This window comes from Pinus tabuliformis, chromosome 3_2, assembly GCF_031772625.1.
Source record: "Pinus tabuliformis cultivar Carrire ecotype Pingquan chromosome 3_2, CPIR1, whole genome shotgun sequence".
NCBI classification, from domain to species: domain Eukaryota; kingdom Viridiplantae; phylum Streptophyta; class Pinopsida; order Pinales; family Pinaceae; genus Pinus; species Pinus tabuliformis.
In genome coordinates, this window is record NC_142302.1 from 85,669,967 (window position 1) to 85,695,387 (window position 25,421).

General features: G+C 36.1%; 1 protein-coding gene across 1 annotated transcript; it reads right to left on the bottom strand.

Moving 5' to 3' along the window:
• Positions 1-16,216: 16,216 nt before the first annotated feature.
• LOC149179960 (calcium-dependent protein kinase 21-like) lies at positions 16,217-22,882 on the bottom strand. Its single transcript, XM_089413714.1, has 4 exons — positions 22,776-22,882; positions 16,885-17,399; positions 16,486-16,800; positions 16,217-16,356 (listed from the first exon to the last, which is right to left on the bottom strand). The coding sequence occupies exons 1-4, from the start codon at positions 22,880-22,882 to the stop codon at positions 16,217-16,219; spliced, it is 1,077 nt and encodes a 358-aa protein (XP_089269840.1).
• Positions 22,883-25,421: the final 2,539 nt, after the last annotated feature.

Genomic DNA, 25,421 nt, shown 5'->3' on the forward strand with positions numbered 1-25,421 from the left:
TGTATATGTTTTCTTAATAAATCTTTTTGTAATGTGTTGTTGGTTTAACCATCACTTTGGATTGCTAGCTTACTTGCCTTCCATGTTTTGATGCATCTTTGCTCATGTGTTCCCTTCTTAACTCTATGCTTTCACAGGTTTCCAAAGGGTGCATTAACCTCACCCTCTCTATGTTAGAACCGCTCATGCACCTTCCTTCACTTACTACATATGTCACACCCTTGCAACCAACAGGGACATCTTACTTACTTCTGTGCGAAACCATAGTCAAGGAGATATTGTACGACCCACTACTGGGACTCCTACACCAAACGGTCTGAGGTATAATTGGGATTTCTTACCAGGGAGATCCCCTGACATGTTGGTAGGTCCAACACCATAAACAACATAACATATATACATGCCTACATGTATACCTATATAAACATCAACGTAATCATGATCACAACAAAATTTCTACATATTATAAGGTCAAGGTTAAGAGAATTTCCTTTATTCATGCAACACATGTGAAATATTGAGAAGAACAGTTCCTTGCATAGAGAAGGCATATGACTCCTCCAATCCATTCAACTGACCCTTCTTGATTACCTTTCCCATGATTGTTATGTCATCATCCTTTTACCACAATGGAACCAACTGGTCTAACCGACTATCATAGTCTTACCTTCCTCTGCACTTACTCATGCACAGAGCTTCATCTAAACCTTACATTACCTTTCGAGTACCGCACAACTCTCCCCAAGTTCCATCAACATTTTCTCTTTCCCAACCAATTCTCCATTCTCAAAACATAAAAGGCAAGAATGGAAACAACAACAACAAGAAAACCATGAAAGCCAATAAAAACATGACTCTACAAATGAAGTGGTATGGCCATACTCTAGATATAAATAAAGCTGCAAATCAAGTGCAAGAAAATAAAAAAATATGAAAAGCGCAAGACTAAAAATGAAAACCATGACTCAATCCCCATGGTTCCCAGGGAAACTCAACCTGAGCCTTCTTATAGATTTCATGGAAACCTCTATAACCATTGAACTCCCTACATCATGTTGTCATTAAAACATAACTATTAGTGCATAAATAAGCACAACAATACACCAATTACCTCATTTTGTTGTGGCAAGCACATTTCTTTCTACTCAACACATCCACGCCATCTCTCAAGGGACTCCAATCCTTTGACAAATCCACATGTAACTAAATACTAGCTAATATACCTGTCAAGTAAATGTTCGTGAGTATAGCATGTATCCACATAATTTCAGACAAATAAAGGTTAAGAAGACTTCATATGTGGAAAGAGCTCATTAGTTTGGAATTCGGGTTTCCAACCATAGCCAAAGGAATTCTTGTCCTTGAACTCCTTCCTTTTACCTTTTTACTCTGATACAATTCGAGGTTTACTATGCATTGCCCCATCAACCAATTGTTAGTGATATAAAAACGTAAATTATTACATTGTGAGGCTAATACCAGCAAGCTTCTTGCAACTTCTCACACATGTCAACCACATGTTCCAAATATCAAGACAATCATATCTATCAATTGAAATCAACCCTTACCAAGACAAACCAACATGCCATAGTAAACTCATAGCCATTGGACATTATGCTACAACTATCACCTACTACACTCAAGTACCTATCAACTGTCTCAATACATATGTATTAATACAATCATCTCAAAACAAGATTATTGGAACACATACTCATATTATGCAATTAATCAAATATTCAATGAACTTCTAAACAAACCAAGTTAAATGACTCAACTAGATGAAATATTAGGCACCAAACATTTGAAAACCAAATATATGACATAATCAAATAATCAAGCACAAGTTAGATGACATAAGCAAGTTCATATGTTAATGCATCTTAGGGGAGGCTCTCTTGTCTACACAATCAAGCTAGGTTAGCATGGTACAACTTCACAACATATCAACTCAAATATAAATCATGATATCCATAATAGTAACTAACTAACATGATCACATCGTAAACTCATAAGAATTTCGCGTTCATGCACAAAAATCACATATGTACGATCAATCTAGATTACTATGACACTATATCACAAGTATGTCAGCTCATACATGAATATCACAACCATAACCATTTGCATAGGTCAAACTAGGTTAACAATACATATAACATCATGATCTTCAATGCAATGAACATAACCATCACGTATATGACCAGTCCAAATCACGAAATCAAGATCTTAATGAAATAACCCTAATCATCAAGTTAATTGCATATAACGACAATAAGCTATATATCATGCTCATCAGCAACATATAACCTAATCACCAAGCGAACTATCATATAACAACAACATGTTAACCTATAACATACTCATCAACAAAATATAACATAATCATTAGGTTATCTAACCTAACCAACAATAGCAATGCTTACAGCCATATGTTACTATCATTCTTGACTCTCCAACCCATGTGCATATTACTATACTAATCAACTATCATCTATCATGTATGTGGTCGTAGCATCAAAAGACATGTATATAAACCTAGTGTATGTTACCCTAATGCATATAACAATCCTTAACCTACGCACCTGCATTCCCAACATATAAACCTGTATGACAACGTGCTCTCACCTCGAGGTCTAACGCTACCACTTCACTTTGATGATTTTCATCTCCTACTTTACCTCATTCAACACATTAGCATAATAACAAACCAATAGCACCATGATGACCTAAATTGCATACAATGTCTTCACAAGGCATGTTTTCCCTACTATTAAAACTATAACCAAGACCATACATCTATAACAATTGTATATAGACATATAACAAATGAGTACCAAACCATACACACATCATTCTAGCTAGGGTCCAATCATCAATTCGTGGCCATATCAAGTACACAAGCCATGACTGTTGAAATAATAGCAGAGATTGAAGAAAGAATAGCAAGAAAATGGGAGAAGACTAAGAAATATAAAACTGAATTTGTATCTGCTTTATTCAAGAATGAATTTTCCTCTACATGAGCATTCGATATATTCATGTGAATAACTACCATTACATACATAACTAAATTACTCGTTACAAAACTGTTTAACTACATTTACCCAAATTTGTTGTCAAACTAACAAACTCCACCTTGACAACAATTTTCCCATTCATCATCTCTCCTGCAAGCCAAGAGAAGCTAAACACCACCGCAACTTCTCTACTGTAACTGGCTTTGTGAATATGTCTGCACAATTTTCTCGTGTATGGACCTTTTTAAGAGCTACTTTTCCACCATCGATCACATGTCTCAGGAAATGATATTTCACATCAATGTGCTTGGTTCTCCTGTGATAGGTAGGGTTTGTGGCCAAGTGAATAGCACTTTGACTGTCGCAAAATACACTCACTTTCTCCTGCGTTCTTCCAATTTCATCGAGCAAACCCTTTAACCAGATTGCTTCTTTACTGGCATCTGAAGCAGCTATATATTCAGCTTTGGTAGTGGACAATGCAAACGTGTCTTGAAGCTTTGACATCCAACTAATTGCTCCACCTGCAAGAGTAAAGACGTAACCTGTAGTAGATCTTCTTTTGTTCAAATCACCTGCATAGTCAGCATCTACATATCCGCAGACTGATCCTTCACTACCATTAAAGACGATGCAATGATCTCTTGTGCCTCTTAGATATCGAAGCACCCATTTCACTGCTAGCCAATGTTCTTTACCTGGATTTTCCATGAACCTGCTGACAACTCCAACTGCATGTGAAATGTCAGGTCTTGTAGATACCATCGCATACATTAAGTTGCCTACCGCATTTGCATATGGTACATGAGACATATACTGCTTTTCTTCATCAGCTCTAGGACTCAAAACCGAAGAAAGCTTAAAATGGGAAGCTAGGGGAACATTAACAGGTTTCACATTATTCATAGAGAACTTTCCAAGTACCTTCTCCACATACTTCTGCTGTGATAACCAAAGCTTACCATTTTTCCTATCTCTGTGTATCTCCATGCCCAAGATATGTTTTGCTGCTCCAAGATCCTTCATATCAAACGCCCTAGAGAGTTGAGCCTTTAACCTGTTGATCTCTTCCATGCTTTTGCTTGCAATAAGCATATTGTCAACATACAAAGCTAAGATAATGAATATGCCATTGAAACTTTTGAAGTACACACAATGATCATACTCACTTCTTATAAAGTTCTGGCTCACCATGAAGGAATCAAACTTCTTGTACCATTGTCTGGGAGACTGCCTCAGACCATACAATGATTTCCTGAGCTTGCAAACTAATCTTCTGCTGCGACCTCGTACAAAACCTTCTGGTTGTTCCATATATATCTCTTCATTCAAATCACCATGTAGAAAAGCTGTTTTAACATCTAACTGTTCTAACTCAAGATTAAGCAACGCAGTTAGTGCCAACACAGTATGCATAGAAACAAGTTTTACAACTGGGGAAAAAATCTCATGAAAGTCTATACCTTCAACCTGAGAATACCCTTTTGCTACCAGTCTCGCCTTATATCTTTCGATACTACCATCAACTTTCCGTCTCAGCTTGAAGACCCATTTGCATCCAACAACACTTCTCCTTTCAGGAAGCTCTACCAGATCCCAGGTATTGTTCTTGGCTAAGGAGTCCATTTCTTCTTCCATAGCCTTTTTCCATTTCTCGCTATCTGTATCATCTATTGCTTCCTGATAACAAGACGGTTCCCCATCTTCAGTAACCAAAGCAAAAGATGAAGCAGAATCTTCATACCTTTTGGGAGTTTTCCTTTCCCTTGTAGACCTTCTCAGAGCGACTGGTTGCTGAACTGGTTCAGAAACTTGCACTGGTTCAGAAGCTTCAACGGCTTCCTTTGTGTCTTCAACACCTTTGTCTCCAGAAGTCTCTCCTTCCTTTCGACTGTCACCGAAAGATCTAGCCTCCAACTGAACTCGTTGACACGGCGATACCTGTTCCTGTTCAACTCTTTCAACATTTGATTTTAACAAAGAGGATTCATCAAATGTTACATCTCTACTAATGACTATCTTCCGCAATGTAGGATCCCACAACCTATATCCTTTCACTGCATAGTCATACCCAACAAGGACATAACATTTTGACTTTGGATATAATTTTGAACGCTGATTTTTCGGAATAAGAGAATAAGCATCACAGCCAAATATCCTCAAATGAGAATAGTCACAAGACTGACCTGTCCAAACTTCTTCAAGAATTTTACAATCAATCGCTACTGAAGGTGATCTGTTAACTAAATAACAAGCAGTAGATACTGCTTCTGCCCACAACTCCTTTTGCAAGTTAGCATTGCCGATCGTGCTTTTGGCTCTTTCCATAAGAGTCCGATTCATACGCTCAACAACACCATTTTGCTGAGGAGTATAAACAACAGTTTTGTGTCTAACAATGCCCTCATCCTTACAGTATTGTTCAAACTCAACAGAAGTGAACTCACCACCATTGTCAGTTCTTAGACATTTAATAGATTTGCCTATTCTTTTCTCTACCATTACTTTAAATTGTTTAAAGACATTGAATACATCAGCTTTCCTTTTTAGCATATAGACCCAAACTCTACGAGAGTAATCATCAGTGAACGTTAAAAAATACAATGCACCTCCATATGACATAACAGGGGAAGGCCCCCACAGATCAGAATGAATGTAGTCTAAAACATCTTTACTATTATGATTGCCAACTTTAAATCTCTGTTTACACTGTTTTCCATACACACAATGTTTACAGAAATCTAAATTCAAGGATTTCAGACCGGGAAGAGATTTAGGTTTCATCAGTATGTGAAGACCTTTCTCGCTCATATGACCCAAACGCTGATGACACAGACGAGTACCTGCTTCTTCCTTTTCTGACGCAACCGCTGCTTCACCGACCTGAGTACTTCCTTTTAACCTGTAAAGATTTCCGACCTTTTCTGCCTTCATAACCATAAGAGCACCTTTGAAGACCTTCAAGACGCCATCCTGACCTGTAAACTTATAACCATCTGAATCCAACGCTCCCAAAGAGATTAAATTTTTCTTCAAATCAGGTACATGTCTAACACTAGTTAATGTCCTAACTGTGTTATCATACATCTTAATCCTGATATCTCCCATCCCAACAGTCTGACATGACATATTGTTACCCATAAACACAGAACTACCGTTTACATTTTCATACGAAGTAAACCAGTTTCTATGTGGGCACATATGATGCGAAGCACCAGAGTCTAACAGCCAACTATCAAAACTCTGAGAGACATTACATTTAGGTGAAGTTTCATCTATCATACACAAACCTTCAGCAGATAAAACTTCGTCTACCATACCTGAATCAGCCTGATTCGCTTCGTTCTTCAGGTTTTCGGATTCCTTCCGTTTCCAACAGTCCTTCTTCAAGTGTCCAACCTTACCGCAGTTCCAACATTTTGCCTTACACTTCTTGCCCTTCGATTTCGACCTGGAAGACCCCCTTGGTTTGTCTCCTCTTTCCTTTGAGCGTCCTCTAGTGACCATGGCTTCTGACGCAGTTGTATCAGTGCTGGATTTCCTTCGTACTTCTTCAGACAGAAGAGCTCCCACGACTGATTCGAACTTCAAAGAATCAGCAGAGCTGAAGCTGATTGAGGTTACGAAGTGATCCCATGATTCAGGCAGAGAACACAGCAAGGTTATGGCTTTATCTTCTTCCTGTATTTTGACTTCCATATCTGTTAATTGACAAATTAGTGTATTAAAAACATTCAAATGTTTTGCAACGCTTGAACCTTCTTTCATTCGAAGACTGTATAATTGTCGTTTCAGATAAATTCTGTTGGTTAATGATTTTGTCATATAAAGGTTTTCAAGTTTTTCCCACAAACCTGACGCCGTAGTCTCTTCAACGATGTTGAAGAGAACTTCATCCGCTAGACATAACCGGATGGTACTGAGAGCTCGGGCATCCAAGTCCTCCCAGTCTGAAGTAGTCATGGTTGTAGGTTTCTTAGTAACCCCATCCAATGCCTTGTGCAACCCTTGTTGCACAAGCAGATTCTTAACCTTCAGTTTCCAAAGAGCAAAATTGCCCTTTCTGGTGAATTTCTCCACCTCGAATCTTGCATTCGACATCTTGGCCATTTTTCCTCCTTCCTAGGGTTTCAGTCTTTCTAAGAAAAAAAAACAAATAACCTCCCCAAATCAAACAGAAAGACAAGTTTCAAATCCTTTGTTTCTTGCAAACCCTTTTGTTTTTCTAGTTTCAAAACATTCTTGCAAATCTCTTGCAAACTTTTCCTTCTACAATATTTGTAAAAAACAACATCCTTTTCAATCTCTGTTGTCTTTAAAAAAAAATTCTGAACAACCAAACAACCTTTTCAAACTCTGCTGTCTTAAAAAAAAAATTCTGAACAACCTTTTCAATCTGCTGCTGTCTTTAAAAAAAAAATTTTGCAAACCCTTCCTTTTTTTTTCAATATTTTTATAAAAACCACAACTTTTCAATCTTCAGCCTTTGTTTTTTTTTTTTTTTTAAATTTCTGCTAGAAAAAAAACAAGTCTGGAAACTCCGATCAATACCCGGATTTCACGCTCTGTCACAAATCCTCTGCAACTTTATGCAGGCCAGCAGGCAGATAACGCAGGCTCTCCTTCTTTTAAAAAAACAATACGCAGCAGTCTGGCTCTTCTGGTTCTTCACGCAGGGACAGCACGTCTACAGGGTCTTTAAAAAAAAACGCCTCACGCTACACAGCGCTACACAGCAATCTCCCTCACGCACAGCCTTTCACGCTTCAGTTTTGGTCACTGGAACGGTTCTTCAGCCTCACGTCTCCGTCACGCAGGGTTTTGGTCACTGGAACGGACGCTACACAGCAATCTCCCTCACGCACAGCCTTTCCCGCTTCAGTTTTGGTCACTGGAACGGTTCTTCAGCAACGATTTCGAGGCTCTCACGCTGATACAGCCACACGCCCAGGTGTTGGACTCACGGCTCTGATACCACTTGCTGAAATAATAGCAGAGATTGAAGAAAGAATAGCAAGAAAATGGGAGAAGACCAAGAAATATAAAACTGAATTTGTATCTGCTTTATTCAAGAATGAATTTTCCTCTACATGAGCATTCGATATATTCATGTGAATAACTACCGTTACATACATAACTAAATTACTCGTTACAAAACTGTTTAACTACATTTACCCAAATTCGTTGTCAAACTAACAATGACATCATGCATGGAAACAACCATTACTCCATTGTACACACTGCCACACACAACCAAAAGTGTACATATGCAATGCCAAATCAACTACACACACACATAGATGCATGTTCGCGAGCATAAGAGATCAATTCTTATAATCAACCTACAAGGTTGATACATGTAATCAAGCCTACAAGAATGTAACCTAACGTACAAGGATGCAAGTATGCAATATATAATCAACATGTAAGTGCCATATAATCCATATGCAACCATTCGCATACTCATGACAAATTCATTCCACAAAATCAATCATCAATGATCAAATTCTCCATGATAACCATACTACAACCCTAATCAATCGTCAAGAAAATGCAAGAAGCACATGAAATACAAGTGTTGAAGACACATTTTCAATTGGAATGCATGCATGACTAACACATTCAAACCATCCAATCTGAGAGTTGAACCCTACTCTGATACCACTCTGTAGTATCAGATATGACCCAAAGAAAGTGCAACCTACTCTGATACCACTTTGTAACACCCTCATCCCACATCCACCCAGGTAACCATGCCAACCATGGTAAACAAGAGATAAGAGGTTACTATTATTATATTCTACCTCCTAGGTAACCTTAATGAATTGGAATCGACAAAACATCACACGCAGTCATCCAACATCATCAACAAAACCCTCAGACGACAAGTCAGCCACTCAGAAAGCCTGTTCTTGGGTGCCACTATTGTTCTAGACCTCTAAGGCCATAGTGACTCTCATGCTGTGAGAAACAGAGCATCTAGAGACCTAAAGTTGCTCTCATAGGCTTCCCTACTAGTGACTATGGAGTAAATTTTCCAGTTCTATACCAACATCCCTTAGATTTAAGCCACTTTTTCAGGCCAAGAACCCACGCCACTAGAATGGACTGAAAGCTCAGAATATAGTAAAGCACAAGGGAACAATGAAACAAAAGAAATAAACTCAACAAGACCTTAACCAGACCCCTACTAGATATGACAACCATTTCGTCAAACATATCATCGACGTGAAACCTACATGTGTAAACAACATAATTAAGTGTAGGGATGTCATAATTATCTGAGAATCTCTATAAACCATTGTTCCATCATCTCATTTTCTCCATATACATCTATTAGGTCATAGACACATTATCCATTCATGTATAAGTACAAACATGCTAAGAGCCATACACAGCTGTTGTCATAAAATGTCCATATAACTAGCATAATAGGAACATAAATACCATAAACATATCAGCCATTAAAATCCACATATGCATCAATACATTTTCACATGGATATAAAGAGAAAAGGTTTCTCATGAATGAATACAATGAACAACCAGAGATGGGACTACCACATTCCACCCGACCATAGAATGGATGAGCCAAATCTCTCTTCAACCATTCACCCTCATGCCATATTCCAAGCATGAATGTGGGACTCAAACCAAAGAACTCAACCATGGCATATCGAGGCTAGACCACCTCACCCTCGTCAATAGAAACTAGGATTTATTATAATCCATATTGGATCACTAGGCCAAAATAATAGACACATCATAACTCGCTTTACTGTGATCTTCATTCGATCACTAGGCCAAACAAGCATGGATTCCACCGCATTTCCTTACCTACACTCTAAGGAATTTTCGTGTCTCCTAGTCTCTCAGGCTTTACCGCAATCCAAACCTAGATCAATAGGCCCTAAACCGATACCCACTCTCCATGATTTACCGCATGTTCCAAACTTGGGATTACTAGGACCAATGGAGATCAAACCAACTCTAGGCTTTACCGTATATCTTGCCATTCACCGTCAAGGATTTCTAGGACATTTGAGGCAACACAAGATCTTGCTTTACCATAACCCACAATCTGGTTCAAGGGTTTCTAGGCCATGTGTTCTATCATTTCAGAGAACCACCTCACTCAACCTCGAATCCGTCCAACAATCAAGCTCAACCACACATGAGAACCCCATGACACCATGGCTATCCAGAAATGGCAAGGCTAGGCCGTAAAACATTGTTACACCTCAAAAAACCCATGCCATGATATAAAAGAACAATATGCAATACCATGCATGCCAATTCTATCAAGGAAAATACACATGCAAGTATATACCTACAATGAAGCTTGTTGCAGCTGCTTGATCTTGTATTTCCCTACTTGATCCTTGCTTCCTCTTGCCTTCTATTCCTTCTTGCTCCAATCCCAAACTTCTCTAAGAAAATTCTAATTGTCCAAGAGTATGAGAGAGAGAGAGAGAATAATAAAATAGATCCAAAACTAAACTGATCAAGCCTTGCCCACTAATCCTCAAAAGCCCTTTTACCAATGAGGACTCTATTGTCTCCATTTTCCATTATTTTCCTTCAATTTCCTCTTCAAATGCAACCTGTTACCTTTCACCTTCCTTTTCTCCTAATTTCCATTATTTTCATAAATAAATGTGCCAAAATACCTTTTTTCCTCATAATGCCTTTGCCTTTGACTTTTCCAATTTGCTTAGCCATAAACAACCAAATGAACACCCACTAAGATGTCTTGTCCACCATTCAGCTTGGAATACATGTCCCATCATCTATGGTATTTATATACTTTTACATGGAATTTTCACGAGGGTTTTTACAAACCTAATGGAATAGGGAAAAAACAATCACGTGTTTGTGAGAGTGAAGAAACCAACAAGATTTCCTTGGGGGAAAAACATAGGTATTTTTCTCACTAATGAATCACCTTAAGAAGTGATTCCTTCTATATAGCATTAGATTATCCACTGAAGAAACATCTTGTTGCGTGGATTCTTATATATTGACAGTGAATTGATAATTCTCTATTATATGGTATCGTGATAAGGATGTTAATCTTAACTATAAGTCTCAAAGACTAAGAGGAAATCTACATAGTTATTGTGTGAAGGTGTTGCATCCTTATAACATCCTTTTCAACTAAAAACATAGTTTTTTTTTCCTTTCGAGAAATCACTCCACCTCAAGCACTATAATCTAGCTTAGGGGTGATAAATGCAAGTGAAAACAGGTTGCAACTATATATGGTTGGGTGGAGATTCATAATCCTGGACTGAGCTGCCCAAACATTCATAAGTGTTTCTAATGTATTATTTATGTTAATGAATGTTCCTTGTATTTATGGTTTGGAATGATTTTATTAATACATGAGGCATGATTGTCTTGTACATACTTATGGAATTGAATGGTATATCATGTTATTGTTTTAAGGGTGTTGGTATATCATGTAAGAATACTAGTTTGTTACAACACTATTATCATGAGAATTCTTCTTCTTTATTGAAATATGTTAATTATTTTGATTTAAATCATGTGTTGCCTTGTTGTGTAGCAAGGTAGCAATATGGAGGATTTATTCATTTATCCTCATTTACCTGTTGCTTATATAAGATCCTTCTTCAAACCTTCAATGATGCATTCCTTGGTGTAAGGTATGGACATTCGTTTTATTAAGGGCTCAATTTAATACATTTTCATCTAGTTTTATGTGAGGAACAACCTCATGAGCTTCAATGAATTGGTTTAAAATTTATGTATTCCATACAAAGATTCACCCTTGTGATGCACTTGTTAAGATTGAAGTCACAAGGATGAGTGTGTTATCTTTGTGTGGATATGGCATGGGAAAATCTATGCTTAAAAGATTGGTTTTAGCCATGGTGATAAATTTTCTTAGTACTCCATAATGGGTATCCATATATTGGGAAATTTTGTGGTCAATTTGCCTAGAATTCCTATTCAACTGAATGAGATGATTGCAAGCTTGTGCTATCACTAGTTAAGTGACGGTGCTTATAGACGATGCTTGTAATTTAATTGAGCGAGATAATTCCTTATTTATTTGAGTAGTGTTGATTCCTTTGTAGCCTTTTGGTCATCATTTTAAGCTTGTCATGTTGATTGGACCTTCAAGGGTTTCCTTTGGATATATGGACTAAGATTGACCTATTTCCATAAGTTATTAAGGAATCAAGGAGACTACAAGTTTTGAATGGCTTAATGTGGAAGTCCTTGTTTCATGTTTTTATTTTTGCCATAAAAAAACCTTCAAGGATGATCTATTCATAGGCTTAGAAGGAATACCACTAGTGTGAGCTTCGCATAGCCATAATAAGTGATGTTTGAGACTTGGCATGCGTGTAGGTATTTACGGAACCACCATGGTTGAACCATGGTTGAATCCCTTTGCAAATGTCTTAGGCGGAGGCCTTATATCATTCCCTTAACTTTTATCCTTATCCATGGTCAAGGAGGGATGTACAAAGCCGATTAAGGGCTAGCTTCAAGGACAGATTCATAGCCATAATATTATAGAATAACTTAATGTAAGTCCAGTATAATGGAATAGAGAAAAAACAGTCACGTGTTTGTGAGAGTGAAGAAACCAACAAGATTACGTGTTTGGTACATCCCTCCTTGACCATGGTTGAATCCATTTGCAAATATCTTAGGCGGAGGCCTTATATCATTCCCTTAACTTTTATCCTTATCCATGGTCAAGGAGGGATGTACCAAGCCGAGTAAGGGCTAGCTTCAAGGACAGATTCATAGCCATAATATTATAGAATAACTTAATGTAAGTCTAGTATAATCAGCGGTCAAGATTAAGCGATGGAGGTTATCAAAAATTACAAAAGGGTCGAGGATGATGTAAGCTCGGAGGGGTCGCATCTTGGAAGTCCATAGAAAGTCACTCAAAGGAAGGAGTCGGGTTGACAAGGACTGTGCTAAGTTGGCAAGGTCATTAGTTTGATGTCAGTGAGGACCAATTGGAAGCATTGGTAGTATTTGGGGGAGGTCCTGCTAGGGAATGTAAGCCTATAGGCTATTACCCAGAAGTATAGAGAGGGGTGCATGCTTAAATAAGTGGGGTGATATTAGCCCACGATGTGGCGGCATACACACAAACTTGATAGCTTAATCATTTGTGTAGATGTATGGAACCACAAATGGGTCAACCCATAAGGTCAGTCATAGAGAAAAAAATTAAGCACATAAATGAAATGGGTCGGATAACGGGACCCAGGATATGGGAAGTTTTTCATATATAATGGCCTATAGGGTGGTCGGCGATATATATAAATATATCACCATGCATATATGTATAAGGTTGTAATTTAATGCAATGCGCATGGTCATGGAATCCTAACCGATGAATAGTTCAGAAACCATGAACTATTTTACTTACAACACTAGGAGGCCACACAGGGGGTATAGCCATCTGGCTAAGATGATGATGCGATGCTCTATAATTCGCCAAAATTGAAATGATCACACCTCTTAATGTGAAGGTAAGATTGAAGTAAAGTTTTGTATCACCACAATCATCTTAGAGAGACAAACACAGTGGTGATGTCAAAATCAATATTTATGTGAGTTGAAGAGATTGAACTTTTTAGACCCCATTTCCATATTGACACCTTGGATCTTGGGTTAGTGTAGTAACCACCCCCTCTTAATCGATGTTATGGTGATGATTGGCGGGGGCTATTACAATAACATAATAGTATGAGGTTTTGGAAATTCATAGAAAGGTTTCAGCTCATTACTCCATTGATAGATAGTGAACATTGTCATGGGTAATGTTGAAACCACCTACACATTTAATAAGAGTTTGGATCATAGGAATGCCATGGCTTCGAGGTTTTATAGTCATTATCTCTCTAACTTAGTCACATATATAAGTAGCCTATAATAATGAGTATATATGAATTTCATTGTTTAGAGAGCATCTTCATTTCATTACTTTGTTATTTTAGACCTAAGTGATCTCACAATTGGATACTATTGAGTGTCAATATCATATATCCCTTTATGATGGATTTCTTTGTAAGTAGATCATGGCACATTATTCTTCTTATTCTTTTTCTTTTTTCATTGAATGTTGTAAGGAAAAAAAATTACAAGACTTAACATACATTTTACATTGTAATTTCAATTTTTATGTATAAAAATATTAGCAATCCAAATTTATAATCATCAATCATATATTTAAAATATATTTTGTATACAAGATAACAAATTTTAACATGGGATCACAAACATGTCAATATATCATCATTTGAAATAACTAAAAGATCATATTTAAATACTTCAATACAAAATAAACTTTTAGATTGTCTAAGGGTTGAGATAATTAGTCTCAAAATTCTAAAAACTACTTTTCAATAAGATTCTATCATTGGGACCTTACTACCACCCAATTCAAAGTGATGGAAACCACATTTAAAGTGGAATATTTTCCAATTAATTGAAACATATCCCAAAGGATTATCATAGATCATATTCTCGATTTATTAACCCTAGTGTAATGGAGACTCCTAGACTTAAAACGCTACCAAATATCATTTGAAATCTAGCATTGAGGGTTCTTACTACTACCTTCAACATTCATGATCCCAATCACCCAAGATTCTAATAACCCCATCAACAAAAATCTTACTACCACCATTAGTTGGTCATCAAAATCACAATAAACATTGTCATCCTATTCTGGAAGAAAAAAAAAGAACTACCTCTTTATAGTTATTAATGTTTGAAAGCATACAATGCATGATGGAATCCTAAGAATTGTTCCCAAGAGAATGGTACAAAAATAAATGAATATTGATCTTAACTATTTTTCTTAACCAAATACATAATTCAAAATCACAAACACTATAATCATAAAATGGTAAAATATCATAGCATTTCATCATAAAACTATCAACATCAAGAATATACATGAAACCTCTTTTATAATGCATATCATTGTAACATTTTCAATGATTCAATTATTAAACTTCTCTCGTCTCATGTAAGAGCTAATTTTGCATCTCTTCTCAAGTGTGAAAAATACGATAATATTAAGTTACATCTCTTTTCCCTTTAAATATTAACTTTAAGATCGTTTTCACACACCCTTTTTCATTTCAAAAACTTCCTAATTTCTAAGCTGAAACATCTTCCTCTTAAGTGCATTTCCCCATTCTTCACCAAATTGCCAGCTAATACTAAGTTGATTCCTCGAAAATACTAAGACGATGATTACACCAACCACAAAAAATCTATACAGAAAACACATCCTAACATGAATTTTGTCAACAGAAAAACATGGACATCTAAGGCGTCTAACAATGCATCCAAACATATGATAGAGTTCCTGGATGTTCATCGAAAGATCATATTGATTAATCATCAATGGTAAATGTGGCATACCTGTCATCAGGTTTACGAGTGCTTCATGCAATATTATCATACATATTCAAAGCATAGCACACCAATATACATGTTCAGAAATAAATATTTCATGCAATATAAAAAAAAGAAAATCGTCCTAGCATGCTAACCTTCTAATTACATGCAACATAAGTATTTCTCCTCACGAGTCATTGGGATATAAGTGTGAGGATGATAATGAACCCAGGACCGTTAGTTGTAGGTGCACATCTCGGAGTATGGATTTAACGATTCAATCCCTTTATCACTTCCGTCTGAATTTTAATTCTGATCGTATCTATTTCTTTAGCACAATCAAAAAAAAATCTCCATAGCGATATTATGTGAAGCAAAATGGATAGATGGTTCTCTATAACTACAGAACATTATATCGGATTAAATCATGAACCGTTTGCTTAGATTGCATTTAATCTTGAAGATCATATTTAAATTGAAAATAATTCTCAGATATAAACTGTTTAAAGATAATTCAATGATTTATTCAAATGTACGTGTATAAAATGGATGTCAAAAATAGAAGAACTATAAAACCCTTCCAATGGTCTTCAATGGCGTGCACTGTGCACATTGTATAGCATAGCAGATCACGGACTAACTATTGACTACATTTGATTCATAGCTAAATCTCAATATGCGGGGATATCATATGATGAAAGCAAATTTCCATTACAGACTATCGACTGGTCAATCTTCATCATCTGTATTCGCCATGCCAGCATCTTTCCCGCTGGTAGACACAATCTATGTGTTAATGGTGGAGCTGGAAGCCACGTCCCGTTTTACTGCATTCTCCAAGATCCAGGGATGATCTACATCATTCCAATCATCACGTTTAAACAATAATTTAGTACCTCGCCCATCCTCAACAAAGTTTGGACCATCTTAAACAAAGTAAAGAAAATAAAATCTCACTCAAGATTTGAATCATCACGTTTAAATAGTATTTAGTACCTCGCCCATCCTAAATAATGTTTGGATATCAAGAAACTGGAAAGAAAATAAAAACTCACGCAAGATTTGATCGCAAGAAAATCGGCGCGCGCTGTCCTTCTGCAGCATTCCAAGGACGAGTTCCTTTGCGGATTTCGATATGGAGGGCAAGAAGGGGTCACTCAGCTTTGGTTCTGTATTTTGTATTTGCTCATACATGACCGCCGCATCGTCCACTGCATAAAAAGGTGTCCTTCCGAAGAGGAGACGGTACAACACCGCTCCTGCGCTCCAAATGTCAATCTCGTACGAGTACACACTTCCGCCCAATATCTCTGGAGCAGAATATACCAATGTCTCCACGTTATCCATTATAATGACTGCATTTTGCCGACCTGCAAAAATAAATAATCCATCAATGTACTCCAAGGGACTGCAAAATTTACAAATAAATCTTCAAGAAAATTTCTGCAACGTACCATTCCAAATTGACCTATCAAAATTCCCAAGTTTAAAAACCCATGAACATGGGTTGGCATTCTTTGCAGTGTTTGTAATAAAAATACTCGATGGCTTTACGTCTCTGTGAATGATTTTCCATGAGTGGCAGTATTGAAGCGATTGGACAAGAGATTGGATAATTGGGGCTGCTAGTCTCTCAGGAACGGCGCCATAGGCGTCAATAAAACGCTGGAGATCTCTCCCATCACACAGCTCTGAAATCATGTACACATTCTTTGACGAGCCATATTTCCCCACCCTTTCCTGCAGGTAGTGGGCTATGGGCTTCAAGATTCCTGGGTGTCCCCCGGGTAGACGAGTTTGCAATATATTCATTTCATTCAATGCATTATTGGTCGCGGGCATCTTTTTACACGCGAATTGCTCTCCTGTTGTCCTGTCAATGCATTTGTGTACCACTCCCAACCGTCCTTTACCAATCTCCTCCCGAAATTCATAAAGCATCTCGACGAGAGATTCATCTTCATCCCGTCTGCTCCAACAATGGCACAAAATATTTATAGCTTGCAGCATGGCTTCAACGTCCTTCAAACGATTGATGATAAAAATTTAACACCACGGTCTGTCGATCGGAGCAGTTTTTCGAATCTAATCGCGAACCAGTAAGGAGGAGCGCTCAGAATGCGAAGCAGAAGCAGAAGCAGAATGCGATTGCGAGGAAACAATGTAACCAGCGGTATCTATTTATAACATTTCTTACTATTACTGTGGTTATAAAACTCTTATTTGAGTACTACCGGAAAGAACGATGTTCAAAGATAATTTGGGATAACGTATGAGTCGAGAAATGCATCCGTTCGGATGTGGTGAAGCCTCTACGATTCATAGAAAAGGTTATACGTGGTATTTCATTGTGGCGATGGGTGTCTCTACCTGTATCTCATTTTTTTCCGGGAGAAAAAAAATGCTAACCTTTATATATATATATATATATATAAGGAGAGCACAGGTTATAGATTTTTAAGAAAGAGTACAGGTTACATATTTTTATCTTCTGTTCAGTATTAAGATCTGTTATGCAATTCCAAGAGGATTCATAATCTAAAAAAATCATAAAAAGTAGTCCTCAGAAAGATATTAAAACTTTCGAAAACTTGTTATTTATGATTAACCATTTCAAATCGGTATGTAGTCTCGATCTCTGGAAGATAACTGGGGCTTAGAAATGGAAATACTGCATGTGTTAATGGTGGAATCATGTTTGTATGCAGCATAACAAAATGACTCTTATAGCTGTCTTTACCTTTTCATTTAAAAGATATCTTTGATGTGATTCTGCTCCATATCGATGTGACTGTATGTGATTTGTTGAAAACCACTTTGAGTGAAAGTATGAGCTTCATCCAATTTGTTAAGAATGGAAAATGTAATAAAGAGAGTCCCTTAACCCAGTCAATGGTGTACCTAGAGTTCCACAATACTTGTAATTAGTTGATGTTGAGTCATTTTGAAATGGAAAAAGCACCCTATAAAGTGTATTATAAACTTTATATTATAAAGTGTCTTGTTGTTGTTGGTGCTCCTGCCTCCTCCCTCTCCTCCCTCTCACAGAAATGATACTAAGTGTCTAGTTCAAAAATAATAAAAACACCCCAACGTCAGCAAGTACCATAGAAAAAACCAACTAAAAACCTTGGCTACAAATCTCGTGGTCTGATTGGAGGTGTAAGGGACATCTCCTCAAGCGCACGTGGAAGTTCTTCCTGAATTTCCCTTGGAGTTTCAGTCATCCACCTTCAAACTTAACTATCCTTGAAAAACAACCGGATTGCTAAATTTGCCTGGAAAATATGAAAACTTCACTTACCGGAAACAAAGGAAATTTAACACTGCTATTGAAAAACTTCTCAGTTCTGCCTTTTCCACAGTCCTCTACCTCTGTAAGGGAATCGAAAGAAAAAACAAGTTGCACCTTATAATTTCTCGGGTCCGAAGTCTGAATTAACCCTTGGATACTTTTTCAACATGACTATCGTTGGATCGTGGTCTCCACAATGGACGGTTATGATTTCCGGACTTCTACGGAATTAAGCCATAATTGAATTGTTCATCGGGTCTGAAAATTCTATTGAACACCATTCACTTTTCCATGCGATATCCGTTGGATCTCTCTCCTTTTCCATGCGATATCAGTTGGATCTCTCTCCTTTAATTGGACGGCCTAAATCAACTGCACTATTAACCCAATTTGATAAAATATCACATTTGGTTTTGCACTAAATCTTGACATTGATTTGCATGTGACTACCGTAGATCTAACAGTTCTGTCGATCAGATGACTCAAGGCTTCTTTCTTAGGCTCTCTCGTTCTTTATCGAGTTTTCCTCCATTCCGCCAAGTTTTTCCCTTCCGCCAAGTTTAGACTTTGTTAAACCATATTTTCTTTAAACATATCCCGATGATCCCATTACACAGAAATAAACAATCAATCATGATAAGACAAAGTTACATTATCAACCTTGAATTCTAAAGGCCAACTGTAAATTAACAATACATGGAAATGTTTTGAAGGAATCGAAACCTTTGAGATTTAACCTTTCATGCAAAAAATACACAGAGATATAGAGATCATCCAATTCTTTTACAATCTAATTCTGCATAACCAAATCCAGCCAAATCCTCTTATAATAGTTCAAAACATACATAAATACTTTACATCCAACAATTCGATTCTCAATCAATAGATCGAATCTATCTAATCTTAGATGAATACCTAAGCTGCTCTATTCTCCTCGACAATCTCAACTAAGTCTAAACTACTTGAACTAATTACAAAATCGTTCAAATACCTATATTCTAGCTCAATTACTATCTAGAAAACTTTCTAAACTGACAGCTAAAGGATCCCACTCCTTTGCCTATAATTTTTTTTTGGATTTTTTGGAATAAAATGAAGTTTTTTGTCTTTAAGCCTCATGCTCCTACATCAGACTCCTCAAGACAAAATTCTTCATGGGCTCCTGTCCATGGGCTCTTCTACAGAACAACCCAACTTCTATAACATGGTTTCTGTCACCCAGGTAGCATCAGCAATTGGTTGATCTTTCCACTTGAACAAGTACTGAAAATACTCATGTCCCCTTATCTTCTTAAACACTCTTTTATCCAATATATTCTCTGGTTGCAATGTCTTTGTTGCAAGTAACTGTTTTACCCAATCCACCTCATGTTCTTCCTTTTCTTCTGTTGTGTCATTTGTCTGTTCCTTTTCAAACCTATACAAATAAGAAACATTGAAATTTAGAGATATTCCAATACCATGGGGTAACTCAATTTCATATGCATTTGTAGAAAATTTCCTTAAAACTCTGCATGGTCCTATCTTCTTGAATTTTAATTTGTTATACTCCCTTTTTGGAAATCTTTCCTTCCTTAGGTGTGCCGAAACCAATCTCCAACCTCAAAATTTACTTCTCTCTTCCTCAAATCTTCTATGTTCTTGGACTTTGTGTTTTTGTTCTGTAGTTTTTGTTTTGCGTATTCATGAACTGCTTGAATCTCTGAAGCAAAATCTTCTCCTAGAGCACTCCTCATTTCAGCTTTACCCAAATCTCTCAATTTAGTCACTCCTATTGGGTGCATTCCATAAACTATATGGAATGGACTTTGCCCTGTACTCCTGTTAGGAGAATCATTATAAGCATACTTAGCCTGTGCCAAAACTTGATCCCACTATTTTGGATGTTCATGTGGAAGGCTTCTCGAAAGATTACCCAAGATTTTGTTCACAACTTCAGTCTACCCATTAGTGTGAGGATGATATGTAGAACTGAGACTTAGTTTAGTGCATAGCTTCTTCCATAAAGTCCTCCAAAAATGACCAATAAATATGGTATCTCTGTATGAAACAATGCTCTTGGGTAACCCATGCAACCTTACAATTTCCTTAAAAAACAAGTTAGAAACATGAGTAGCATCATTGGTTTTATAACATGGAATAAAATTTTCCATTTTTGAAAATCTACCAACTACTACATAAATTGAATCATGTCCCCTTTGAGTTTTTGGCAAACCCAAAACAAAGTCCATACTTACCATACCCCAAGGCCTATCTGGAATAGGTAATGGAACATACAAACTTGTGTCTTGGCTGCTTCCTTTTGCATACTGACAGAATTTACAATTCTTCACATACTTCTCTACTTCAGCTCTCATCTTAAGCCAGAAATAAAACCGGCTCAACTGCTCATAAGTCTTGTATGCACCAAAATGTTCTCCAAGTCCACCACTATGTTTTTCGTTGATCAAATTTTCTCTCATAGAACAATTTGGTATGCACAACTGATTTCTTTTAAATAACAGTGCTTCTTGCATGAAATAATCCAACCACTTCTGTTTGAAAAAAATAGGACTTCTACAAGCTTCAAAATCCTCTTTAAAATATAAGTCTTTCTCATATAATTCCTTAAGAAAATCAAAACCAAATACTTAAATTTGACTTTCTTGCACCAAAATTCTTTTTCTACTTAAGGCATCTGCTACTTTGTTTAATTGACCTGCTATATGTTTTAACACAAAATTAAAACTTTGAAGGTACTCTACCCATTTTGCATGCTTCTGGTTAAGGTTTGGCTATTGCATAATGTACTCTAATGAATGGTCTGAATACAGTATTAACTCCTTAGACATCAAGTAATGTCTCCACTTCTTCGAAGACTGCACCACTTCATAAAACTCCTTGTCATAAGAAGAATATTTCTTCTTTGAATCTTTCAACTTTTCACTAAAATAAGCTACAGGTCTATCCTCCTAACTAAAAATATTTCCAATGGCTTCTCCGCTGGTGTCACACTTCACTTGAGAAGGTTTATTAAAATCAGGTAAAATCAAAATAGGTTTCTTAGTAATCTTTCTCTTCAATAGCTAGAAGTTCGTTTCTACTTCAAAAATCCAGTTAAATGGTTGTTTGTCCTTCTTTATGGTATAAATAATTGAAGCATTGATCTTACTAAAATTCCTTATGAATTTTCTATAAAAACCAGCAAGACCGTGAAAACTTCTTACCACAAAGATACATTTTGGTGAAGGCAACTCCATGATTACCTTGATATTCTTAGGATCCATCTTTAACCCCTAAGCAGAAACAAAAAAACCCAAATACACCAACTCCTCCTTCAAGAACGAACATTTCTTTAAATTTAACATTAACTTCTCTTGTTGTAGGCTCTGTAAGACATAATTTATATGTCTCACCTATTCCTCTTTTGATCTACTATAATCTAAGATATCATCCATATATAGTGTTACAAATTTACCTATAAATTCTTTCAAAAATTCATTCATGGGTCTCACAAACATACTGGGAGCCTTTGACAACCCAAAAGGCATTACAATCCATTCATATAATCCTTCATTTATCTTAAAAGCAGTTTTCCACTCATCCCCATCTCTAAATTTAATTCGATGATAACCACTTTTAAATATAATTTTGCAAAATATCTTGCTCCACTCAAACAATCCATCAAATCTTCAATTCTAGGTAAATGAAATTTGTACCTAATTGTAATCTTATTGATTGCTCTTGAATTAGTGCACATTCTCCAGCCTCCATCCTTCTTTGGGCTCAACATTGTTCGCACTTCACAAGGACTTAAACTCTCTCTAATCAATCCCTTGTATAATAGTTCCTGAACCTGCTTATAGGATGACCCTGCACTCGACCCACCAACGTGCTACATGTCCTTTCAATTTTGTGACAACAAACTTCACCTTCTTTCCTTCTTCTGTCTCTTCATAATCAAAGAATTTCTCCATGTCATTAATCGAGTCTATCAATTCTCCAGGGCTTAAGGTTCTTGTATAAATTGAAACTTCAATTCCGGGCTTAGATGTGGATCTCAATACTGACTTAAAGAATCTCATTTTAGGAGTTACATCTATAAGCTCCTCATCTTTTGTAGCTCCAAATTCAGGTTCACTAACATCTCCAGCATGTACATCTCTTCCCATTTCCATTGCTTCCAATCTAGCTTGCGTCCATTGCGTAGATTCCAACACTTCATTTGCAATTGGTCTTCCTCTTCTTCAACCACCACCTCTTCCTCCAACTTTGAAAGCCATGTGGGACTTCTTTTTCTAATCCTTGAGATCTTTTTCAGTGTCAGTAGGCGGTTTTGATACCACAAATGGTGGTTTGGTTGCAGGTGTAAGGGATAGTCGTTCAAATCCTAAAACGATCTCCTCAAGCATAGGTGGAATTTCTTCTTGAATTTCCCTTCGAGTTTCAGTCATCCCCCTCCAAATTACTATCCTTCTAAAACACCCAAATTGCTAAATTTTCCAAAAAAAGAGCAGAACTTCACTTACTGGAACTGAAGGGAATTTAAGACTATTGTTGAAAAACTTCTTAGTTCCACCGTTTCCACAGTCCTCTACCTCTCTCACGGAACTGAAAGAAAAAACTAGCTCCAATAATTTCTCGGGTCCAAATTTTGGATTAACTTGTGGATACTTTTTCCACGCGACTATTGTTGGATCACGATCTCCACAATGGATGGTTACAATCTTCAGACTTCAACGGAATTAAGCCATAATTGAATTACTCATTGGGTCCGAAAATTTTATTAAACACCATTCACGTTTCCACGCAATATCTTTTGGATCTCGCTCCTCTAATTGGATGGCTTAAATCAACTGCACTATTAACCTAGTTTGATAAAATATCGCATCTGGTTTTGGGTTAAACCTTGACGTTGATTTGCATGCGAGTACTGTAGATTTAACAATTCTTTCGATAAGATGGCTCCAAGCCTATTTCTTAGGCTCTCTCAGCTTTAATTGGGCTTTTCTCCATTCTGCCAAGTATTTCCCTTTCACCAAGTTTAGACTGTGTTAAATCATATTTTCTTTAAGCATATCCCAATTAACCCAATACAAAACAATAAATATTCAATCGTGATAACACAAAGTTATATTATCAACCTCGAATTCTAAAGGCCAACTAGAAATTAATAATACACAGAAATTTTTCGAAGGAATCCAAACCTCCGAGATTTAACCTTTCATGAACAAAATATGCGGAGATACAAAGATAATCCCATTATTTTACAATCTAATTCTCCATAACCAAATCTAGCCAAATCCTCTTACAATAGTTCAAAACTTACATAAATACTTTACATCCAACAATCTGATCCTCAATCAATGGATCGAATCTATCTAATCCTAGATGAGTACCTAAACTGCTTGATTTTCTCCTCGAGAATCTCAACTAAGTCTAAACTGCTTGAATTAATTAAAAAATCATTCAAATTCCTATATTCTAGCTCATTTCCTATCTAAAATACTTTGTAAATTGACAACTAAAGGAACCTACTACTTTGCTTGTAAACTTTTTTCATATTTTTTGGAATAAAATGAAGCCTTTTATCTTTAAGTCTCATGCTCCTGCATCAAAATCCAATGCTTTTTCTTTTATGAGATTCTTGCCTACAAATCCAATGCTTGTGCCTTTCTTAGATTTTGTACTTTCCTTGGTCCAATTTCCCAATTCTATATCTAATTTCTGAAGTAAATATGTGATATGGCTGATTTGTGACAATTCTATTTTTATGGGTAGGTTTTCAGAGAATTTGAATATGACATACACTAAATTATTTAGTCCATGAATTCTAGACCATATATAACAGTATGCGAGTTAAGATTCTTTTAGGGAGTCTTTCTTTTCTTTTTGATTTCTTTAAATGTTTATAAATTCCATTAATATGGTTTATTATTTGTCTTTTAAATGTTTAATTCATTGGTTTTAAGATAGGAAATATTAGTTAAGTGGATTGATAAATTATATTAATATAGATCTATTTTAAGTATGGATATAATATGAGCATAGAGGGAGCAAGTTTTTTCATAAAAAAACTTCTAAAATACAATATGTTACTTTTCATTATTTAAATTGTATTTTTGAATGCTATAGAGAGTGTGTAAATGACCAAATATAAGTCTTAACCATAAAAACTTAATTTTTTCATGGTATATACATAATTCTTTTAAGTAAATATATAATATATAGATAGTTGACATTAAAATATTTTACCAAACATGTACATCAACACATTTCTATAGTGCAAATTAAAATGTTTTTTTATTATTAATATATTTTTAAGTATATGTCAATATTAATTCATATTAAAATATTCTATTGATAACCCAAACTGAATATTTTTTTATATACAACAGCAAAATATTTAATTTTAACATGTTTTTCTATATATAGATATATATAAAGTTTATATCCACATAAATTAGTTAAAATAGATTTTCAAATAATTTATTTAAATCTATTGTTGAAATAATTTTGAAAAGTATAAGATTTAAATATTCTAGTCAAACATTTTCTTTATTTCTAATTACTTTATAACCCATTAATTTTTTTAATTATACTAGACATTATTTTTGACAAATTTACAAATCTCTCATACTGGGTTGTAGAATAAGCCTCTCAGCTCAATAATAATTTTTTAGACCAAATACCCAAATATATTTATATATCTAAATT

Excerpts from the sequence above, each read along its gene's own strand:
- LOC149179960 (XM_089413714.1), bottom strand. The coding sequence starts at position 22,882 with ATGGAAATGGGAAGAGATGTACATGCTGGAGATGTTAGTGAACCTGAA. Across the intron at positions 17,400-22,775 it reads CCTAAAATGAGATTCTTTAA|ACGGGATGAAGATGAATCTC; the intron begins GTCAGTATTGAG and ends TTGTTGGAGCAG. Across the intron at positions 16,801-16,884 it reads TGATAGGTCAATTTGGAATG|GTCGGCAAAATGCAGTCATT; the intron begins GTACGTTGCAGA and ends TTATTTTTGCAG.